The following is a 22,661-nucleotide window of genomic DNA, read 5'->3' as shown; positions in this document are numbered from 1 at the left end:
TCCGGAATCACCCCGAGCGGCTCCTGTGGCGGTGGCTGTGCTTCCCCAGACTCCTTCAGTAACGGGGATGAGGATCCCCAGGGATCCCGAGATGTCTTTCTCCCACCAGAACTCTGAGAGGCCCCTGGGGGTCTGCGAGCGCTGTGAAAGCACGTTGGGCTGCCCGTGTTCTGCTGGGGTGGGGATGGATAAATGATGCAAAAATGAATGAATGTGATCCTTATTCTGATAGACACACCAGATTCCCCTATGAAGCAAATGCCATCACTGCCACGACCTTAGGTATGTTCTTATTTTAATGTGGCATTAGGATTTTAACAGAAGATTCACAGGACAGCTGCCTACAGGACAGGGCCCTCTGTGTAGTCAGGGGTCACACTCTGTCCACTCCAACGTCCCTGCCAAGCCCCTTGCGAAGGACCCATCTCTGTGTTCGAGCTGCCTGAAAACACTGCACATCCACCAGCTCTCCTGACACCTGTGTAATAAATGACATTCTTAAAGTGGGTGACTGTGTATCACCAAAGCAACATGAGGTTATTGCAAAGAAGGACGTGAATGTGCATGACCATCTTCTGCTGCACTGGTTTCATTTTTTCTGCTCAACTCCCTGAAAACCCAACCAGCAGTAAGTCCAGCACAGCATAGTTTGAGTTACAAAAGCTGGACTTCCTTGATGCTCGCTTGGAGCTGAGGACTGTGCTCAAACTTCACCTGTGCTCATTTTACCAGACAACAAAACTAGTAATATTCTTCCAAAGGTGTTGCAATTGAATGTCTTCAGCTTCTCTCTTAGGCCTCAAGAGAACACTTTTGGATATTGCCATGTATTTGTATTCCTTTTTGTATCCATTCACATCCAACTTGTTAAAGACTTAAGAAGAATATCTGCTGGGCTATTCAAACATGCAAAGCCTGAACTTTAAAAGTAGGTCTTTCTTTCACTGTAGGAGTTTTTTACACAGAAGTGTGCCAAAGTATTTAGAATATTTATTTACTTATCTAGTTGAATACTGCTTTTTTTTTCTGAAAAAATCAGAATTTTTTCCTTCATATTTTCAAGGTCTTTTAAAATTCTCAAACAGAATAGTAATAAGAATTTACAGTTACTTGAAAATTCTCTTATAGCATAATACTGTGGCTGGCTTTAGGATAAATGAGAATTTCTAAGAGTTGTTGTTAGGAAGTGCCTGTTTAAAGGAAAGAAGAATATGAAACAGGCTTATTATATTAGACAAATCATTAATTTGAAAGTACATGTGGATTTCACTCACATGTACTTTGCATTATTTGTCAAATTCCAGCAAGCACTTGTAAACAAGAACTTCAATATTATTGCAGAGTTAAGCTGTTTATGCTCTGCTATTCTAGAGAACCAGAAGGATAAATGGGAGAATCAAAATTTCATCCTTATCTTATTTCATAAAGGAGTTAATGTAACCTAAGTAAAAGTTACTGGTTGTATGAATTCTGAAGCAGTTTCTCTCCATTTAATTTGATGTTCTGCATCACACTGAAACCGTGCAATTTGACAAGAATGCAGAAGTTAGCAGCACTGACAGGGTTTGCTAGTGGGTGTTTGTAATACTTAATGAAATTGTTTCACTTTACATTAAAATGCACTTGAACAGACTGTTCATTGCTACAAAATGTTTTTAAAGTTTCAGGCCCCCCCCCATGCACTGAAAAAGTAGATGGGAAAATAGTCTTTCCAGGCCGACTACAGCAGTGTTTTTGGAGCAAGATTTGCCTCTAATTAAAAACCTCGCCAAGGAGGATATTTATAATCTCCTGTTTCTATGGAAATGAGGAACACAACTAAGTAACTTTTTTCTTTTGTGTAGTTTCAAGGCTTGTGTAAGTCAGGTGAAAAGCTTTCATTGATTCCAGTGATCTCCCAGTCATTCCCTTCATGGCCAAACATTCAGTAGCAGTTGCCAACGAATAACATTTTTTGATGCAGAAATTTTTGGGTAGAGTTAAGAAAACATTCCAGTCAAGGTGTCTGTAGCTGTCAATTAATACGCAAAAAAAGTGCCCAAGCAACCCAAAATCCACAAGGCAGAACAGTGTTTCAATACAGCATGAGGCAGGGCTGTGTCTGAGTTAAAGAAGAGCAGATGTGGAGGAACAGCTCAACATCAAATATGGTATCTTAGCAAAAATATTTGTGAGAAACAGTTTATTGCTCTACTGTAAAATGGTAAGCAGAGGTTAGTTTCAGTGATGGTCCTTTAAGGACTATCTGTAGCAAAAATGCCATTAAGACATGCACTGCACAATGGCAAGTTTGTCACCATTTCTCCTTTTACTCAAGATTCCTGCAGCCAAGCTGTAGAAAGACAATGTGTGACTTGAGGAATATGATTGTAAAGAAAACCTATTAGGTGTCGCTTTTTATCCTGAACCAGTACTGAAGAAAAGCTTTGTAATGATTTTAAGATACCTTGTGAACCTTCAGATCTTGTCTTTCATAAGGAATAGGGAAAATTTTTGTTTTGGAGTTTGTTTAGTTTTTTTGCTGGTGACTTTGCATTTCATAGCTTTTTGAAGCCTTCCACTGTTGGCGAATTTTTGACCTTAATCTCTACTACCGTTGTATGCTGAGAGGTCTAATCTTTGTATTCTGACACTTACAAAATCAATGTATATTTTTTTTCTGTAAATATATGGATTTACAGACTAGTTTGGTAGTGAGGTGAGATGCAAACATTTTGTAATCACTTATCCTTGATGATATCTAAATTAAGAACCTCACCTTTGGCAAGAAGTACAGTTTTTCACTGATTTGTATAGATATCCATGAACCACATAAATTATTCTCCATGTGTGCTGTTTCATCTGTAGAATATTTATTTATTTATTTATTTATTTATGACTTTTAAGTAATTCTAAACTAGAAATGTACAATTTTAATATAGAATTTTATTACTTTTAATTCCACCGTCTGAATCTCCCGTTGGAGAATCCCTTCTTACTGGCATTTTGTGTTTGAAAGTCCTTAGAAACTTACTTTTGACAGTAGATTAGTATTAAATATTTCCTTTATCTATCCAGTTGTTTGTAATTTCAGGTGAGATTTCTCACATTCTGTGAGGAAAAAACTGTAGCATTTGATGTCTGAGATATACTGAGAAGCAAAATAATTAATGAGAAAAGCAAAATAGTAATTTGTAACTGGAAGAAAGTATGGCATCCAATAGAGTGTACTAGAATGCTGACTTTGTATCAGTTACATAATGTCAAACACCATGAAGTGTTCTTGACTGTACTATTTGATATTCAGATTTCAGACAATTGGCCTGGATACAGTCTGGATTTGTTCACTTATCCTCAGCACTACTTTGGAGATCTGGAATATGTGCTCATACCTCATGGCATTATTGTTGACAGGTATGTGTAGTTTGAATGTCACTAAATAAATTGTTTGGTCAGTAGTATTATCCTTTTTTATGAAGGCTGTCATCCATATACAGTGTATGTATAATCTTTGTCCTAAAATATTAAAAGTTAAAAACTTGGCTATTCTTATTTAGAAATTTAAATTAGTACATTTTTATCTGTGCTGGAGTTCATACACTTCTAACACACAAAGTGGTCTTTGGAGTTCTTGGAAATTTTGGCTCCAAACAATCTGAGGAATAATATAAAAAAATGAAAATTCATCAAAGAAATGTTTCTTAATGAGAGGATTTCCCCATTATTCTTAGACTTGATAAAAGATGATAAAAGACTATTTTATTAATCTTCAGTAAAGTAAGTGATCCTCATTCTTACAACACTAAAAGGAATTATATATTTCAGATCAAATGAGATGATCTCATATTTCTAGTATCTTCTATTTCTCAAATGAAAAGTATACTAATTATTGCTATATGAATTTACTAGATCATTAAAAATACAAAGATGTGGAAATGAAGCAACAGCCGTTTCTCATACTTAGGATATTATCTTCAGTCTAGAGCTTATTATTCTCTGCTCCATGCACAGATTTCAGTAAAGTTCAATTGATGTATTTATGTAGAAGCAAATTGATTTCTGTATTACAGTTGGTAGACAAAGAAAAAAACAGCTAAACCTGAAAAGTGTAATAATGAAAGGCATGGGATAGATGATAGGATTATTTAATAAATTGTATCCTGTCAACAAGCCTACTCTTATTGAAACTACTAATCTAATTCAGAGAGCTATCAAAGAATTTTCCAGTGTGTTTACAGAGTATAATACACTGAGCTGTTTTTCCTCAAAACATCAAATGACATTGTTGAATTTTCTGTTGATACTGCATTACATCTAGAAATGACCCAGTACCCTATTGTGGGTCTAGAAATGCTATCTTTAAGATTAATATTTATTATTTATATTTATTATTAAGATTAATTTTTTTTTCTTGAAAACGTATGTAGCATTACCTGGCAGAAATGTGTCTTTTGTTTCCAGTCATCTGCCATATTGTGTTTGCAATGCAGAATTGTCAAAGGGAAGACAGGTTTGGTTGGGAACCCCACAACTGTGGGTTTTAATGGGGCATTTGCTCGATTATTTGCCTGTGTTTGACCTTGAACAAGTCACTGAAGTTCTTTGCACTTTTCATTTCTGCTGTATAAAACAGCGAGCTGTACAAAATAGTGATAATATAAGCTTTTGACTGATGCTCTATTTCTTTCTAGTATTTATGTATATTTTTATTAAAATTGTAGGGATAGCATCTTCCAAAGCCAATCAGCATGAAATATTTCAAATAATTCTTTTCCCTGTCTTTCACTGAATTTGTTGTTCTTGTGCAGTAACTAACATAACAAGTTAGGGGTTTGTACAGGTATGTTTTATACTGGTAATTCCTGTGAGGTAAAATGGAAGGCTAGCTCACATTCTTTTCTCTCGAGTCTCTGACATATTTATGAGCCCAAAATATACTGAGATGTGTAGCTCCTGTTTGTATAGCTGGGGAATTTATGCATTTAAGGTTCACCAGATTCAAGTGCTTTGCATCATGCATCCATCACTCTGTATCTGCCTTCTGTGAGCTGGATCCAAACCCAGTCAAGCACTGGAATGGACTGTCTTGGAAGGTGGTAGAGTCACCATTCCTGGAGGTGTTCAAGAAATGACTGGACATGGCACTTACTGTTATGGTCTAGCTGACGTTGTGATGATCAATCAAAGGGTGGACGTGACGATCTTGAAAGTCTTTTCCAACCTAAATGACTGTGATTCTGTGAAGTCACGATACTTGAACAATGTCAGTCAAGCTTTATACTCACCATAGTGTTTGTTTGTAAAGCATACCATGAACTTAGAGCATCTGCATCTAATGTTACTTTATCCTTAATTTTTTTTTTGCCCAGGACAGAACGACTGGCCAAAGATATTATGCAAGACCTTGGAGACAATGATATTGTGGTTCTCTGTGTCCTCAAAGGTGGCTACAAGTTCTGTGCTGATCTTGTGGAGCACATTAAAAATCTTAGCAGAAATTCAGAAAGGTTCATCTCCATGAAAGTCGATTTTGTTAGACTGAAAAGTTACCACGTAAGTCAACAACTGATTTATGTAGATTCTGGTTGAATGTTGTAATAAATAGTTGACTTTTGCATATGAGATCTCCGCCTCCAATTATAAGAAAAACTATGTGAAAAATATTTCTGTTTGAAAAACCTGTGAAGTTTTCTCTAAAAACTCATATCCCTCATACTTTGTAGATAGTATGCTTCATGAGGATATGAAGCATCCTTGAGCTCTATTGTTTTATTTAGTCTGTCTTTTACTTCTGGACAGAGAAGTATTCAAATTTCGTTCATGTAAAATGTCGACATCTTGTTTGTTATCAAAATCCTCAGCAGTTCTGTCAAGTTAATTTCATGCCACTGCATTTTCCACCCCCACATAGTTTGGCATAACTACAAGGTGATAAATCTGTGTCTTCTTCTAAATGTTTAATACTAGGTAAATGAAATGCTTTCATCTTCACAGCATGCAGTTTACATAGCAGCAAAATATACCACCAGATGATGATAGTGTTCTACAAGAAAATGAAACAAGCCATTGAATCAAATCCAGTGTTGAAGTAGTCATCAAGACCTCCTGTTATCTTCAGAGGAAATTATGCAATAATAATTCACCTGTGTCAGTGGGGATATTGGTAGTGAGATGACTAGCATTTTTTTAGAACCTCTAATTACGATTTCTTATTGTATAAGTTATAAATTTATATTCTACCTTGCAGTGCATGTTTCATAGTGAGGGAGCATTTCTGTAAGTTGATGTAGAAAGGTCTGAGGAAGTACACTAAATAAATGAAGTGATAAAATGGTGTCTTGCAGAAATGCAACTTGCTGTGTCCAGTAGTTCCCACAGTAACTCTACATCCTTTCCACAGTTTGTTGGCTGGCGTTTTCTTCTGACCCCAGTGACTATAAACTTTTCCTAACTTTCACAGATCCAGTCTGACTTTTTTTCATAGTGGAAAAAAAGTGAATGAGAACCTTTTGTAGCCATTTGGCTAGGATTTGGTCCTGGGACTTCTCTTTCAAGAATTAGTTAGTTCTATGAAGCATGTGTGAAATACTAATATTAGTTATTTTCTAGATATTCAGCAGTATTACAGAAATAATTAATAAATTGTAATGTTTGTCTGACATAATGGCACATGGAAATTTTACTCAAGTTTTTTTTGTGTAGTTACGATAGCACTTCAGTAACACTGCTGAGCAAACAGTGGAATTACTTAAATTGGGTTTTATTTTGCATCTGGCATATAGGTAATGCATGTGCTTTTTCTACAGGGTTATCTTTTAGCCAGTATGAAGATATCCTGGTTCTAAAATTTCTTTCCTTGGGGTCAAATGTTATTAGTCATATTAACCCGTAATCAATGAGTGGCAGAAGATGTGTACTGCAAAAATGTGGAAATCTTCACATCTTTAGCTTAGGAAATAATGTAGAAGCAGGTTAAATCAAGCTGAAACAGCACTAAGAATTTTATTATGGGAAGGTGCAATTACCAATACTAAGTCCTAGATGATCTTAGCATTTAGTGGCTATTCATCTTTTGGGTCCTAACCTCATTCTGTATCAGAAAGGTAGCACCTTCCCAAGAACTAGTGCCTGCATCTGTTTTTTTTAAAATATATTCTTTTTTCTTATATGTACTTTCAAGGAGGTGTCATGTATTTAGAGGCTGAAGCTGTCCTTGATTTAGTGCTTGGATCAAGGCTTGATACCTGTCTGGTCTTCAGAAGCTGAATGACACTGCAGTAGAAATTTGAAATTACTTTAATATTGGTAGATGCAGTCCATGAGATATACATAAATATAATGCTGACTAAATTACCAGTACCACTCCCTGCCATCCTTTGCATCTTAAGTTACTGTTGTGTCCTGTGCAATTGCAGGTTTTGGGGAATCTTCCCTTGTCAACACAGCTGGGCTCAGAACACTTGAGGAACTCGCTGTCCCTAGTTGGAGTTACTCTTTATCCCAGACTTATATGAAACTCCCAAATCTCCCATGTTAGTTTATTCTGTAATAGCATATCTTTCTCAGTGTTTTACACTTTAATCAGAGGCAATAATTACAGCTTTAGAGATAAGACTCTACTTAAAATCTTGGAGCATCACAAGTTCCACTCCTTTGCTTTCCTTTGTGTTTTCTGTTCCACTTTCTAGTAAGACTTATTACTGCTCTCGCTTTTTATCCCTTTGTCATTTTATAGACAGTGTTCTTCTCGCATTATTTATCCTGCTTCCTTTTACTAACTGTTCTCTCTTTCTCTCCTGAAGGGAGTTCTGCTGCTCTCAATATGCTTACTTCAGACATGTCTCCCTTCCCCCCTCCAGCTGTTTAAATCCAGCAACTAATTTCAGCTCAAACTCATGGGATTTTTGTATTGTCTCATTCCAGCTTCAGTATTGAAAGGTTAGTTCATTTTTAGCGGTTGTAATTCAAAGTGGGATTTCTTGGTTCAATAGGATAGCAAAAATGGGCTGTAATTGTGACCCAGAATCAGATCTTGGCATCTGTGAAAGTACACCTTAATTACCAAGCATCAGTGGAAAATGTTGTACTTTGCTGGTTGGCATACAGACATGATTACAGGAAAAGGAGATTGCAAATATGACCAGTTTTACATGGCTCTTTGTTTTCCAAAGCTGTCATAATATTACAGAATTTAGACTTTAGAATTTGACTTAATTAGTATGTTAGGATCTGCTTTCAGATTACGTAGCTGAAAGCTGGGCATGTATCTTCTTTTGTTAGATTTCTTCATGCAAATGAATTGATTAAAAAAAAAAACATAGTCCATTTAGATTCTCTGGATATTAATGAGATGAATGGCTGCTTGTACTTCCATAATCAGGATGGTTTTATCTGGTTTGCAAAATATTGTCATATGTGCCTGAACATTTTTACATTTTTGTGAGAAACTTTCCTGTATTTTACAAGGGGCAGATTAAAAGAAGGCACCAAGATGAGAGTTAGAAAATATGATTTCAGGAGTAAAAAGATAGGAAGCATCAGGTAGAGTTAAGGATAAGTCAGTAAGTAGATGGAGAGGAAAATCAAATGCATTTTCCGGATGGAAATCTGAACGAGAACAGCAGCTCTGAGTTTTAAGAGGCAGAGAAGAGAAAACATACACTTTTTTGAATGAACTCAAGAGTAGCAAGGCAAGAAGTATAGTGGGTAGAGCAAGAAGCCCTACAATAGTCCTCATGTGAAATATGATTATATAGAAAGGTACACACCAAGTTTTAGGGGAAAACACTGTATTCTAGAAACACTGACATGAGAACTGATAGAATCTAGCAGCTTTTTAGATATTAAGCTCTAAGATACTGGATTTTAATATAAGTCAGGGATGGTGGAATTGGCTGCAGAGATTTTTGAATTTAAAACTGGAGGAATAAAATTTACTCTATTTTTACCATACTGAATTATTTTCCTGAGTGATTGTTCCTCCACAGGGAACGGGAGTTCTGAAGTTGAAAATGGGTGAGGGTTTCAGATTGAAAGGAGAATTCAAAAATATTTTCAGAAGCATGGTATGTTGAAGTCAAGGATGAAAATTAATGGTGGAAGAAGTTGAGTTGGGAAATGCCATCTAAGGAGAATGTGACCCTAGCAGGAGAGATGGTGGATCCAGAAATTCTGTAATAAATTTGTGATACTGATAACTTTAGGAGATTAAAGAGCTAATTAGGGAGAATCCAGAGGGAAGTATAACAGAGAAATTAGGAAGATATTTTACTAGGGCGTTTTCAATTAAATGATAGGACTAGACAAGGATGAATGCTTGAGGATGAACCAAAAGAGAGAGTGAACAAAAAAATAGAAGGGTGTGGATGTCATAAAGAGAAGGGCTGAATAGGGTATGTTTTAGTAAAAAAACATTCTATAAGAAGTGTAGCAGAAGAGTAGACTGTAAACAGCAATTAGACCTTCTCTTTGTTCAGTCTGGAGGAGACAATTTAGGACAAGCTGAAAAGGTAAAGGTTGAATTACAGCTTGAGACAGAAGAGGATGTTCTGGCTTAGCAAGTCTAATCCACTACTAAGAGATGCAACAATATCACCTAATCCTGTTCCATGGCTATGCCAAATGTGATCTTTAAGTCAACCTCAAGTTTTAAATGGAATTGAAAAAATTAAGAAGTAGAGTAAGTATGCAGACTTTCTTGAGAAGTTCCCAGCAACCTCTAAATAGAAGAGAAGGTAAATGCATGTGAATTAAGACTTCTTTCGTGGATAGGTGGTGGAAGCTAAAAAGAGGAGGAATCATGGTAAGAGTCGTTGTTGAAACTGGTGGTGGGGACTGACAGAAGAGAGGAGGAACACCACACACTTTTATTAGGCAGACCAGTGTGCTTTCTACATGCATTGCTACCTGTTCTTGTGAAATGTTTAGTATTCCCATATAGTTATCCATAGATATTTATCTAATTCTCCTAATTACTATATTTTATAAAATAGGTATGATAGTAAAGCTCACATCTTGGGGAAGGGCAAGCGAATCTTGGTGGCATAACCTTTTTTCACTGAAAACCATGGAGAGGTAAACTAGGAATGAGATTGTTATTTTTCCTTAAGTCTTTTGTGATTTCTTTGGTTATATATGTGGGCTAAAGTGGCAGAAATCCAGCCGTCTCTGTTATTTTGAAATTACATTGTTGTAACAAACTCTGTTATTTTGAATAACTTTGGGACCCTACCTGGAGTACTGCATCCAGCTCTGGAGTCCTCTGTATTTCAAAGACATGGATCTGTTGGAGGGAGTCTGGAGGAGGGCTACAAAGATGATCACAGTTTTGGAGCACCTCTCCTAGGAAGACAGGCTGATTCAGTTGGGGTTGTTCAGCCTGGAGAAGAGAAGGCTTTGGGGACACCTTAGAGGAGGTGGCCAGTACCTCAAAGGGGCCTACAAGAAAGGTGGAGGGATATTTACAAGGCTGTGGAATGATAGGACAAGGGGAAATGCCTTTAAATTGACAGAGGATACGTTTAGACTAGATATAAAGGGAGATTTTTTTTATGATGAAGCTGGTGAGGCACTGGAACAGCTTGCCCAAAGATGTGTTTGATGCTCCAAATATGAATGAACTTGCAGAGGATTATGTGGATTTGGTCAATTCATGTAATTCTTTAAAATGAGTACATTATTTATGGTTTCCAGAACATAACAAATAAAAAAAATGTAAAAATGTGACTGCTGAATTGTAATCCATGCACAATGACTGCATTGAATTCTGTTCACAAACAAATCCATTGATATGATCTGTTTCCTCTTCAGCCTCCAGTTGTTTGAAACATATTTACAACTGTTGGTTATTAGTCTTGGCATAAACAGGACTATTAGTGCTGCAAGAATCTGAAAACAAGCAACAAAACTATCATTGTTCAGTAGAAATCTGAATGTTTTTGCTATATGAAGCCACCTCAGTAAATAGTTTTGCTAAATCTCTCTACTGCAGGGGCAAGGAAACAGAGGGATTTTATAATGAGTAAGTTGAAAGCTTGGTAAATGTAGTAAAACAATTTGTTTTTCTGCCATGCAGGTTTCCTTCTCATGCACCAAATGAGTGTACTTAATTCCTAAAAGACTCAACAGCATGAAGCATCAGACTATAATCAGAGTGGTATAAAATTTACAGTCCTGCTTTTCATAATAACCTATTATTCAGTATAATTTTATTGTATGTAACTTGACTTTTAAAGATCACTATGAACTTTGCATTTAAAAATATGTTGAAATCATGACCCTGAAAAAGCAAGTAACCTCAAAATGGTTGTATTAATTTAACAACACAGAAGAAAAAACTGTCTTGCTTGCATTTAGTGATTCAAGTCTATACCCAGACTCTACACCACTGTTACGATGATTGTTTATCTCCATTGCTGTGTCACAGAGGAAAACACAACTTGTGATCTCCTGAGGAAAATGTACATCCTGAGATGAAAGAGAATTCACATTAGTGTTTGTACTAACAGGTTTTCTCTTGGGCAGATTGTGAGTTCCCTTTATTTTGCTTCATGTACACAGTTAAGCTGATGACTGCATCATCTTCTTGATGCTGAGTAGCCATGGAAGAATTACAAACTGGAGCCTACCTGATAGAATGAATTCCTGTCAAATTTAAAGCAAAGTTCTACCATAATTTCAGAGGACTGAACTCCAAATTATCTGTGAATTATACATTTGACATGCAAATAAATAACTTCAGTGTAGGTTTAATTTGAAAATTAGTAATTTGTGGTTTATTTAATTTGGAGAGAGGTTGTGTGTGTACTAGACATTCAAAAACTAAAATATAGTCAACTTTTTTCAGATATATGTCTTGCAGTCAGTACTGTAGACAGTGAACAACTTTACAGAGAATTTTGCAGCATTTTTAGCATAGTTTTAGATGCTAATGGGAAGCAGAAACATGACATAATTTAGTCCATAGAAGCTACCAGTGTCAGGGATCTAGACCTTAAAGTTGTTGCTGTTCTGAGAAATATGTTCTGTTGATTGTAGATGATGCTACCAGAGAGATGTCATATGGGCAAGTTAATGATGAGAGATTTGGGAAATCTCCTCCTAGAATTGCCAAAGGGATTTTATCTCTGTGCACTTTCCATATCTATGAATGGACAAAATGGCATTTACATCTCATAGTAGGATCTTTTTGAGTGAAAGTTCCATAAGATGCTAAAACAAGTGAGTAAAAGGTCTTTTACACCTCCAAGCCAAAGACACTCTCAAATCTTAAGCAGGCATTGATGCTCTGTTTGTTATCTCTTATGCTTCAGGTATTCTCTGAAACTTAGTAAGACTTGAGATGGTTAAGAAGGTGATGAACAGTGGAAACAGATCATATTTTTTGTGAATTGAATGTTTGGAGATGCTACAATTCACAGTTCTCCAAATTGTGTCCAAATGTTCCTTTTTCAAGTGTTAAGACTTCTTTAAAAATAGAATATTTTTCATGAAAGAAACAAAAAACCACATCAACATGCAGCAGTGTCTTACTGCAAATTGTCAGCCTTAGAGACACCCACACTTTTCAGAGAAATAGCCGAAAATGTTAGTAGTGGAAGTCATCCCCAAAGCTTGCAGCTAGCTGATGAACCTTTAAAAGAAATTCACAAAAATGTAATGAGAAGAATGGCAGTCTCTTTGGTTAAATTGTGGGTAGTGTTACAAGAGTAGCAGCACAATTCAGGCACTTTGAGAGTAAACTCTCCTGCCAGATTAATCTGTACATCAGGTACAGACAGCTAGTGATTTGGTGTGAAAACTCAGACACTGGAGGTGGGTCTCTTTTCTGATTGCATCTGCACTGGCTGGAACAGTGACCGTCTGGAGTTCATTCTTCAGGGACTGCAGTGCCCTCCAGGCAGTCACATGGGCCAGCTCAGCTGCTTCTGAGCACTCCCTGTTTCAGCCCAGATGATACCATTTATGAGAGACTTTCTGTTTGGACCGCTTGAGCTTGCTGGATTAATTTTTAGTGACCCAGATGCACACATGCATCTCAGTAACCCCTGCCAGAGGGAGACTTAACAAGCAGCTGGGGACAGCTTGTGGGCAGTAACTTCTTTAGTCAGCACAGTTCTTGCTGGAAAAAGGAGTCTGCCCATAGTCAAGGGATCCTTACTACCATGTGTGCAAGCCTCAGACTCACCTTCTGCTTTACCTGAGAGATGCTCCTCAAAGGTATCAGAAGTGTGGATATTTCAACCCTAGTTACTTTCATGAACCAGCCTAGTTTTCACAGTATTCTAAGATAAACTGAAGAAGGTCATACTATGTGGAATAAAACATGAACTTAAAAGTCAGATTCTTGAAACTTCTTAGGTCTGGAGGCAGATGGTCTCCTTTCACCTGCATGGCATCTACAGCTTCCATTTAATGTGATGGCAGAGTTGTGAGATATGAGAGCTTTAATTAATTTCTTGCTCAAAGAAAGTGTTATATTTAAAATAAAACATAGAGTATTTTGCTGTTGGACACTGCTCAGGGGCTTGGGATGCTACTTCTAATGTAAGTAGGTGTTGATTTGTGGGCATAGTTCAGGAAAGGTCATAATAAGTCTATCATACAGTCAGTTTATCAAGTTTATCTCTAATGTAAAACTTACTCATAGAGGATGATCTTTGTAACTGTATGCATCAGATAACACACCTACGCATCACTTGAATATGTTAGCACCATCTGAATTCTTAGTGATTTTTTTAAAGTATGAGTAAGTGTTTCAGTGACTCACATGTGAAAGATTTGGGGGAACCAAACAGTCGAGGGAGAACTGAGTAGGAAGCGGCCTGATTGCCATGGGGACAGAACCAGAGCAGACGTGGTGGTGAAGGCAGAGTGATACTGAGCTGTCCTACAGCTTTTCAGAAATGTCGAAGTATTGTTTTAAAGCATTTATGGGGCATACTAAAGCAAGTAGCTACATGCTTGTTCAACATACTTTTAATTTTTATCATTTCCAGCTTAGGTATTATCTTCCTTCATACTGATATATGATTTTTGGCTATGGAATTATTTTTTTTCAATGAAAAAAAATTAGTTTTCGTATACTGTGGGTTGGTACTGTGTTATTCTGGATTTCAGATCTAATGTAAACTCCACAGAGGTATTTTCTAATATTTTTTGAGAAATTTGTTTCCCCCAGGATCATGTTTTTCTTACAAGCTGTAATGTTTTCTTTTGAAAAACATCTCCTAATTTGAAATAAATGTCTTGGATTACAGTATATTACATAGGGTACAGCTGCTATGTATAAATAGTTTTTGATCTGAAGTTCCTTTTTCTTAAGGTTTTTTAATATGGTTTTTTTTTGTGAGCTTAAATCTTTGGTATTTTTAAGCAATCCAGGTTCGTGGAACATCTTAACATTTAAGACTGTAGATATTGTTAAATTGGTCACTTTTAGAACAGATTCAAAGCATCAAGGGATTTTATTAGAAGTGTCCAACTGTTCATGTTTTCAAAGAATCAGATTGCCCTGGATACAGTATTTGTTGTAAAGCAGTGGTTTCTTATAAAGCCTAAAACATTGAAGTTTAGTTTTAGTAAAATGTTTCATATTCTGCCAAAAAAGACACTAATCTACTACTAAGTTATGGCATTTGCAGCAATACTATACATCATCCTGCTTCACAGATTTTACAGTGACAGGGAGATAGTATCTTACATGTAAGAAAGGTCCAGAACTAAATGGTTGTAAATCCTGTTGTAAAAAATAAGATCTGATGAGTTTGAAAGTACTCTGCATTTTCCATTTTTATGCACTGGAAAAATATCGCATTATTTGGATGCTAGCAGTGCCATTTAATATGTGAGTTTTTCATATTAAGATCTGAAATGGGGCAAAATTAATTAAAAGAAGCCAGAGGGTTCTAATTTTTCTCAAGGAATTTGATGACTCCCTTTTACTGGCATCTTAAATGCTGTTTCTTAAAACAGATCATAACATGTGTAGTGCTTATGGAGTGTCACACCCCAGCAGGGCTGTAAGGCATAAACCAAAAGGGTTACTCTAAAGGAATACGGCTATAACAGGAACTCCTCTGTAATTGCAGTGCTGATCTGTGTGACAGATACAAAGTTCTTTTCCCTCCTCATTTGAAAGACAGAAGTTTAACAGAAGTTAAAATATTTAAATAAAGAAGAGACACTATAGAACAACCTTGCAAGAAAATTCACAAAGAATATGTGTGCTGTTAAAAGTTTCCAAGTTGTCATTAGCCAAGGGACTAAACACAGCGGTATGGGAGAGAGTGCTACTGAGTTGTGAGAGTCAACGATACACTAAGCTCAGGATTGCTGGAAGGGACTAAGCTTTTGAGGTTTTTATCAGACTCATCTTCTGTGAATTTGCTTACACCTATTTATCTGTTTTCTCAGCCTGTGGCTATTTGACAAAGTTCAAGATTTTTCTTCTATCTCCCTTTTATCACCAGATCCTAGGAACTAATGATAGTCAGGGTCAGAAGGTTAGCACTTTGTGCTTATTCTAGAGAAAGCTGTTTTCTCTTGTGCTTGCAGAATCCCCAAGTGAACAGGGTTTTTAGTACAGAGCTACAAACTCACTATATGATTTTTCACAATGTTCATGCACTTTTGATCATTAATTTACAACACAGTTTAAAAAATGGGATAAGATCGTACATGTGGATCTAGTAGTGTCCCAGCTGGCATGCTAAGATCCTCTGTTGAGGCTGGGAAACATGACTTCTAGTTCCATTGCTGTAATGTTCGTGCATTTAATGCTAAACAATAATTGGGCAAAAGACAGATACTCCAGTTATTGTGGACTTGAATCCAAACTGACATTTTCCTACCTGCGTCCACTATAGTTGGCCATAGCATGATTGATGACCTTAATGATTTTTGCATTACCATAGGAGGAGGAAGATTTTCCATACACTCTTTAGCTTATGGAGCCGAGGAGGAAAAGCATCCCAAGTCTGCTATTCCAAGAGTGTGGGCTGGTATTACGTTATTATCGCAAAAGGTAGAGACACCCTTAGCAATGCCTCCTGGCAGCCCAAAAGGAGTGCCTGAGTAGGATTATGGCAGTTCTGGAGGATATGCTTCCTAAATTTTTCTTTTACCTGTAAGTTTTAATTACTTGCTTCCCATCTCTGGAGAAAAATTATGTGCTATGAACCTCACCTTACATGGCTGAACAGCCATGTAAAACTGTTAGTACCTTTTCTGATGCTGGAACATACACAGATTAAATTTCTATGTTTTAAATATTATCTTAGAGAATAAAAATAAGATAGAGTACAAGGAAATCTCAGACTACAGTCTGTGGAAACTAACCTGAGTTTTGAGGATTTATTGTGTTTCTGATACACATACAAGCCAAAACCTTTGTTATCATATGTTCTTGATTTCAGTCCTTGCTGATCTTTTGAGTATTCAGGTGCTGTTTGTGCCATATGGTTATATGTAGTGCTGCAATCTTACTGCCTCATTCTTAAACAAAATAACCCATTTAGCCAATGCTAAGCAAGTATATAAAATTTACTTGCTAAATCAGAAATTCAAAAATGAAATAATTTATTGTCTAAAATCCTTAATAGCCAAGTTAACTGGTCTAAATTCTACTTCAATTTATGACAGTTTGGCCCTTTTTTAAGATACCTTACCTTCCTTGGATTAAATATAGAGAAGGCATGCAGGAGTCCTGGTACACAAAAAATTACTGAGTGTCTGAACAGATGATTGCAGACAATTCCATTGATTAAGTTTAATGACTTACTGTTTCCCAGAGTGTTGTTTAAGCTGAATGACCTGCCTTGCTTTTACAGTAGGGAAGAAACATACCCGGTTGTTACCACAGGTCAGCTGATAAGGAGTACCTTGCTGTCAGTAAGTTCATTGTTTGTCTTTCTCTGTCCAAAGCCAACTTCCTCATTGCAAAACTCTGGCCTTCCCTGGAACTGGATAGACTAGCCTGAATTTGAAGCAGTTCCAAAACTAAGTGGTGGAGCTTTTAGTTAAGGAATAACAAAAAGGAAGAAATAGAATAAAAAATAAGTAAATCTTCAAATGAGTTATATTGTAGATCTACTGCTACAGAAGTAAAATACACCTTATAGTGTGGTAACTAGAACTCTGCTAGGTATACACCTACACCCTTTTAAAATTTGCTATCATCTGTTACCCTGGCAATAGCAATAAGGCCAGTCTCAGTGCAGCACAGTCAGTGGTGTGGTCAGCTCAGGAAGGCAGCTTTAAAGCTTTCAGAGATCTACAGAGCTGTCAGTGCTTCAGTGCGCAGGTACCTGTACTTCCCTTGTGGGAAAGGGGATGTTCTGGCAGTGGGTATGTGCCAGTTTACTGGGTTCAATTCTCAACTGGCTCAGCATTGTTGGATTGTTTGCAAGGTATTCAAGGCACTTCTTAAAAATGTATCAGTGACCTGGCACTTGACTGTTTTGAATGTGGGTGTACCCCGGAGGTTGCAGACTTTGGTATACATTTGATTCTGGGGAAGGGAAGGCAAACTTTCCAGTCTTTACTGGGAAGTGATGCATATCATTCCCACTCATTTGCACAAGTCTCCAGCTTAACAGTACTTACTAGTTGCCCTCTGAACGTTGCTACTTAAGCCTGGATAGTCCTTTTAGCTGCCTGCCATGAAGACTGTGGCAGCTCATGTTCTACACCCTAGAGGTCTTTTGTTCTTAGCTGTTGTTCTTGAGAGAAGAAACCCAAAATTGTATTGATTCAAGTGTACTGCTGCTTCTAAGTACAGCATCTTATGTACTACCACTCGACTTCTGCTGATGCACTGATATTTCATAGCCTATACTTTAAAAATCAGTTTGGCTTTACTTATTAGCCAAAATAGGTTAATATATCATGTAGATGCCATACTGATACTTCCCCAACTAACATATTCATATTTTGAAGTATGTCTCAGGAGTTGCAAAGCCATTTAGTTTTATACTAGGATCCAAGGGACAAGTGAATGGTCTGTCATTGACTTCTTTTTGGTCAAAACCTTCCTGGAAAACCCAGTTGTAGGAGATGGAATGATGGTGTGAAGTGAAAGAGCTGTTCTAATGGGAATTCTCAGGTTGGAGGATCTGCTGTATCACCCAAGGGGACAAAAGCAACATAGAACAGGCCTGGTGGTCACATTCTTTTTTGTTTTGAGTTTCCCTGATGAATTTTTTGAGAAAAAGGTAACCACATTTTTTTAAGAAATTCCATATGAACTCTGCAGACTGTAGTAATTAGATGTGTGATAATGACCTTGTGTCCATATTTCATAATTTAGTTACGCATTTAAACTGTTCTGTTAAAGCTACTTTTTGCCATGATTAAAGAATCTTTGTTTTACTGAGCCCAGTATTAATGTATTCCAGATTCTGTTTCTTCAGAAGAGTAACAGATGTTCACAGTTTGGTGCAATTTTCAGATGAGCAATGCTGTTTATAATGAATTTTCCCGAGACCACCCAACTCATTTCACTTGTAACTTGAACTATGTCCAAGTGTTGATCTCAGGAGATGTAAAAGAGATGTAATAATTCTGTGCCCCACCCAGTTCAAAATACATGACTTAGTATAGATGGAATTTAAATACGTATACTTCCAATCTACATAGAAAGCAAAAGTTTTATTTTGTATGCCATGAAAAATGGTGGTGGAAATAACATTCTTGCTTTAGTTCATCAAGTATTCCTAGAATTAAATAAAATTATACAACAAAGATGAACAAGTGAAAAACCACAACATAGCAATTAAAACCAAAGAAACTGAGATTTATCCTGGAAAATGCAGATTTATTAAGCACAGAAAAAAAATAGAAATGTAGTATTAACTATAGCTTGTGATAAGGTGTGGGGATGTGACACAACACATTGTGGTCTTGTCAGAAACAGCTGCAATAAATTTTGTGCTGCATTAACCAAAACATACTGTGATTTAGAGTTGTGTCTATCCAAGCCAATATATTTAGTGTCAAATAGTAAAAAAACAAAAAAAGAGTTGATAGAGTTTAGGGATTTTAGAAAGCAAGTATTGAGGAACTTTGGGTGACAGAAAGTGAAGCTTCAATTCATATTTCTGTATTTATAAGAAATCTCAGAGATTTGATTATATCAGCTGGAACAACTCCCAAAGGAAGAAAGAAGCTCTGAATGACTTAAGACCATGAAAATTCAACAAACAGTTCTGAATTGACATTAATTGGTAGTGAATGAAACAGATTTTTTTCTTTCCTGACATTCATTGTACTTTATGCTTAACATTTAGTTAGTGTTATTTTGAGATCATAAACTGAGAAGTCAGAAATATGCACTGCGAGGTTCCCATGGTAACCATAGTGTGCAAATTATCTATGTGAACATTATGATCAGGGTAATGTCACACCGTGGTATTGAGCCTTGCTGTTTGGCAGGTATGTATTTTACAACATGAGTTAAGTGATGAATGTAGATAGTTACAAATGGCATTAAAATCAATGATTTGAATTTATTTTTTTTTTTAACAAGAGAATTGCTCTCCAGTGTGGTGCAAGGAATTTCTTTTACTTTTTTTGAAAATACCTTGGCTGAAGTGTTCTGAGCTGTGTATAGAAAAACCATATAGAAAATGATATGGCTTTTAGGCACCATGAATACTCAGCCTTGTCCTCTGACAGCACTCGTTCTCCAGTCAGAACACCAGGATTTTCATAAATGTGTGCAGTTGTGTCCCAACAGCCATGTGTGAATGCAGAGATTGACGGGATGCTGTGATCCCCCTGCTCTCAATGGCTTTTGTGTTTGCTTAGCTGCTTGCCAGCAATGAAGATGCTATTTCAGCATCTTCCTTTCAGCTGAAGCCAGAAATACCAAATGCAAAGGAAACAGTGCTGCTGTGAATACTGTTGAAAGAGAGGGGTTTTTTTAGTGAAAATAAATAAATTCATTAATCATTGCACCTCACTGTTATCTTTTTTCTCGTTCTCTTTTTCAGCCAGCAGCTAAGGGCAAACTGCCTCTTCAGTAATTCTTGTGTGCTGGTTGCTAATGAAATTCTACACTTTCTCATTTGGAAATGAAAAAATATTTTGTCAGTGCCTTGGTTACACATGCTGTGGTAGATATTAGAAACAATCTGCTTTTTATAGTCTTATAATAGTCTTGACTTGAATACATCCCTGACTTTTGAAGAGTGACCTGTCTTGCTTTACAACAAAAGACTTATGCTTTTAAACCTGAACTTAAAATCTTCTCAATCTCCACTTTTTATTTAGTTTTAAAATAATCTTATGAGGAAAGCAGTTGCTTGCTTTGCTGTTGCTTGGGCTTTTTTTCTGTTTTTCTTTACAAAAGTAAAAGATATATTGAAACTTATATTAGAAGATGTATGGGATGTAACCTTCATTGCTGCTCTAGCCCTGTTTCCCAGGAAACGGATCAGAGCAGCATGAGATTTATCTAAAGCTCCCAGATCCAGTGCAGAAAAAGTGAAGGCAGGTCTAGAAACTGTCTTTTAAAGCTATGACTGCTAAGGACCTCTTACAAAGCTGTGGTGTGAGGGTTTTGTGGAGAGTGGAGTCTGAGCAAAAGCCAGGGAGCCTTTTGGTGGGTCTGCAGAATGCAAACTTGGAGAAATTCTCATCTGGGCAATTCTACAACCTTTACTTACAGTTACTCAGGAAGGCTATATTAACATAGGCAATCCATTCCCATGAGGACCACGAGTAGTTCCTGGGGCTGCCAGAATTGCTTGTGATCAAGCGTCTGCAAAGGTGCTTGGAAGTCCCTGAACTTCTGCCCCTGGGCTGTGAGCGTGGGCAGGTGCGGTTCCATCTGTACAGGGGGCAGCTCTGACCCTCCAAGTGCTGCCTCTGCTTGTCCTGCTTTGGGAGGGGAAGAAGAAGAGCTATAAACCCCTTAGTCCAGTAGATCTTTACCTACCTTGTAAGTCCTGAGGTCCACTATTTACCTGTGGAAAAACATTTCACTTCAAAGCACTGGATTTATGGAATAAAAGCAGAGTATTCAAGTATTGTGTTTTTGTCAGTTGTCTGTAATGGTGAAGCTTCCTGGGGTTACCAGTAAACCACAGTGTCACATTGTGGTACTGCAGCTACTATTAAAATTGGACTAATGCTATCTTCCTATGGGTAGGAAGATTAGATTAGCATATGCATCAATTTGGCAAAAAACCCACATGAACTATACTTATTTCTGCTCTTGCTTTTTCTGAAAAGTTCATATAGCCTGTCCATGACCATGTGTTTTTGAATTTGCTACCTTCTTTAAGGCCTCTTTTGTCTTGCCTTAAAAGTAGGGCATCCACGAGTCCCCCTTATGTGATCTTAACTCTGTGTTCCACTGATAATGAATTGGAGCTAGAGCTGGTTGAGAATTTTCCATCAGAAAAATTTCAACTAGAAATGTCTATAAAACAAATCCAGAAAAAAAAATCTGATTTTTTCAAAGAAATACCTTTTTTAATAGGAAAATCAAAGCATATTAATCTGTTGCATTTACTTCAACCTCATTTGCTATATTTCAGTAATCGACCTCAAGGATTTAATCTTTGAGTCAGTTGAAAAAGAACATGCAAAGCTCTGGAAACTGTATGACACACTGAAAATATTTTTGATAGTAAGTGATAAATTTTGCAAAACTTTTTTTCCCCTGAAAAAGATGGAGTGAGTTCCTCCAAAAAGAGATTAGATGTGAGCACATTTAGCCTGTGTTTCCAAAAACTGCTCCAAACCAAGAATGTGCTTACAGGTGTTCAGTCAAGTGTTGAGATGCTCCTGTACTCCCATTTTGAAAGGGATAAATACGTTACTCAACACTTGTCATATTAAGAAATAGCAAGCAAGGGAACACTATTTTAAAAAGGAAGATGCACCCTTTTCTAGTCCTGTAAAGCCTAGAGTTTGATGTTAGCTTAAAAGCAACCTGGAGATGCAGGAAGCCACAGGAAGAAATGAGAGTGCGGGTTTTTTGTACACCAATACTAACAAGCATTAGAAAATAATCATAACCAAGACTAGTAATCAAGATTCAAAAAAAAGGTAACATTTATATTTTTATTTTATGCAGTTATAACCAATTTCAAAGTTCTATCTTTCTTCTTTCAGAATGATCAGTCTATGCAAGATATGCAGATAATGGGAGGAGATGATCTTTCAAAGCTGGCTGGCAAGGTTTGTTAATTTTAAATTTAAGAAAGAAAATAAATTCACTAAAAATACTTGAGAAAAGCTATGTAATTTTTGTCAGATACTAATACTGGAATCAAAGATATTTATTCTTCTGTATTAAATTGCTGTGATGCCATTGCTTTCAGATTGCAGATGCCCAAAAAGGTCAGAATGTAGCCTCTCCATCCTTGTGTAGGGATTTCCCAGTAGTTATATATGTACTACCAGCGAGATTGTGGGCAAAATGTTTCCCCTGAGCTTGTTTATGTCATGGAGCCTTGTTTTTTCTGCCTTCAATGGGTACATACAAGCAAACTGCATAGTGTGTATCCCTGTTGAATTCAGCATATGAGTTTAATACCATTTTGCCTACTGCACAGAATTAAGTTGTGGAACCTTTCACTCAGAGAAGCAGATGGGATTTTTTATTTCAGCATTAGGCTGGCTGTATGGCTGAATCTGCACTATGCTTGAGCATTGTGGTAAGGAGAAAGAGT

At 36.8% G+C, this 22,661-nt stretch overlaps 1 protein-coding gene across 1 annotated transcript in view; it reads left to right on the top strand.

The window, feature by feature from the left end:
- Positions 1 to 22,661, top strand: part of PRTFDC1 (phosphoribosyl transferase domain containing 1) — a 46,861-nt gene that overhangs the window by 3,731 nt on the left and 20,469 nt on the right. Inside the window, exons 3-5 of the mRNA XM_008639316.2 lie at positions 3,287 to 3,393; positions 5,349 to 5,532; positions 22,102 to 22,167. Of these exons, the coding sequence (XP_008637538.2) occupies positions 3,287 to 3,393; positions 5,349 to 5,532; positions 22,102 to 22,167 (357 nt within the window). The remainder of the gene's footprint in view (positions 1 to 3,286; positions 3,394 to 5,348; positions 5,533 to 22,101; positions 22,168 to 22,661) is intronic.

This window comes from Corvus brachyrhynchos, unplaced genomic scaffold (genome assembly GCF_000691975.1).
Source record: "Corvus brachyrhynchos isolate BGI_N302 unplaced genomic scaffold, ASM69197v1 scaffold167, whole genome shotgun sequence".
In the NCBI taxonomy this organism is placed as follows: Eukaryota; Metazoa; Chordata; class Aves; order Passeriformes; family Corvidae; genus Corvus; species Corvus brachyrhynchos.
Note: the sequence above shows the minus strand (reverse complement) of the source record. Positions and strands in the feature narration are given on the sequence as shown.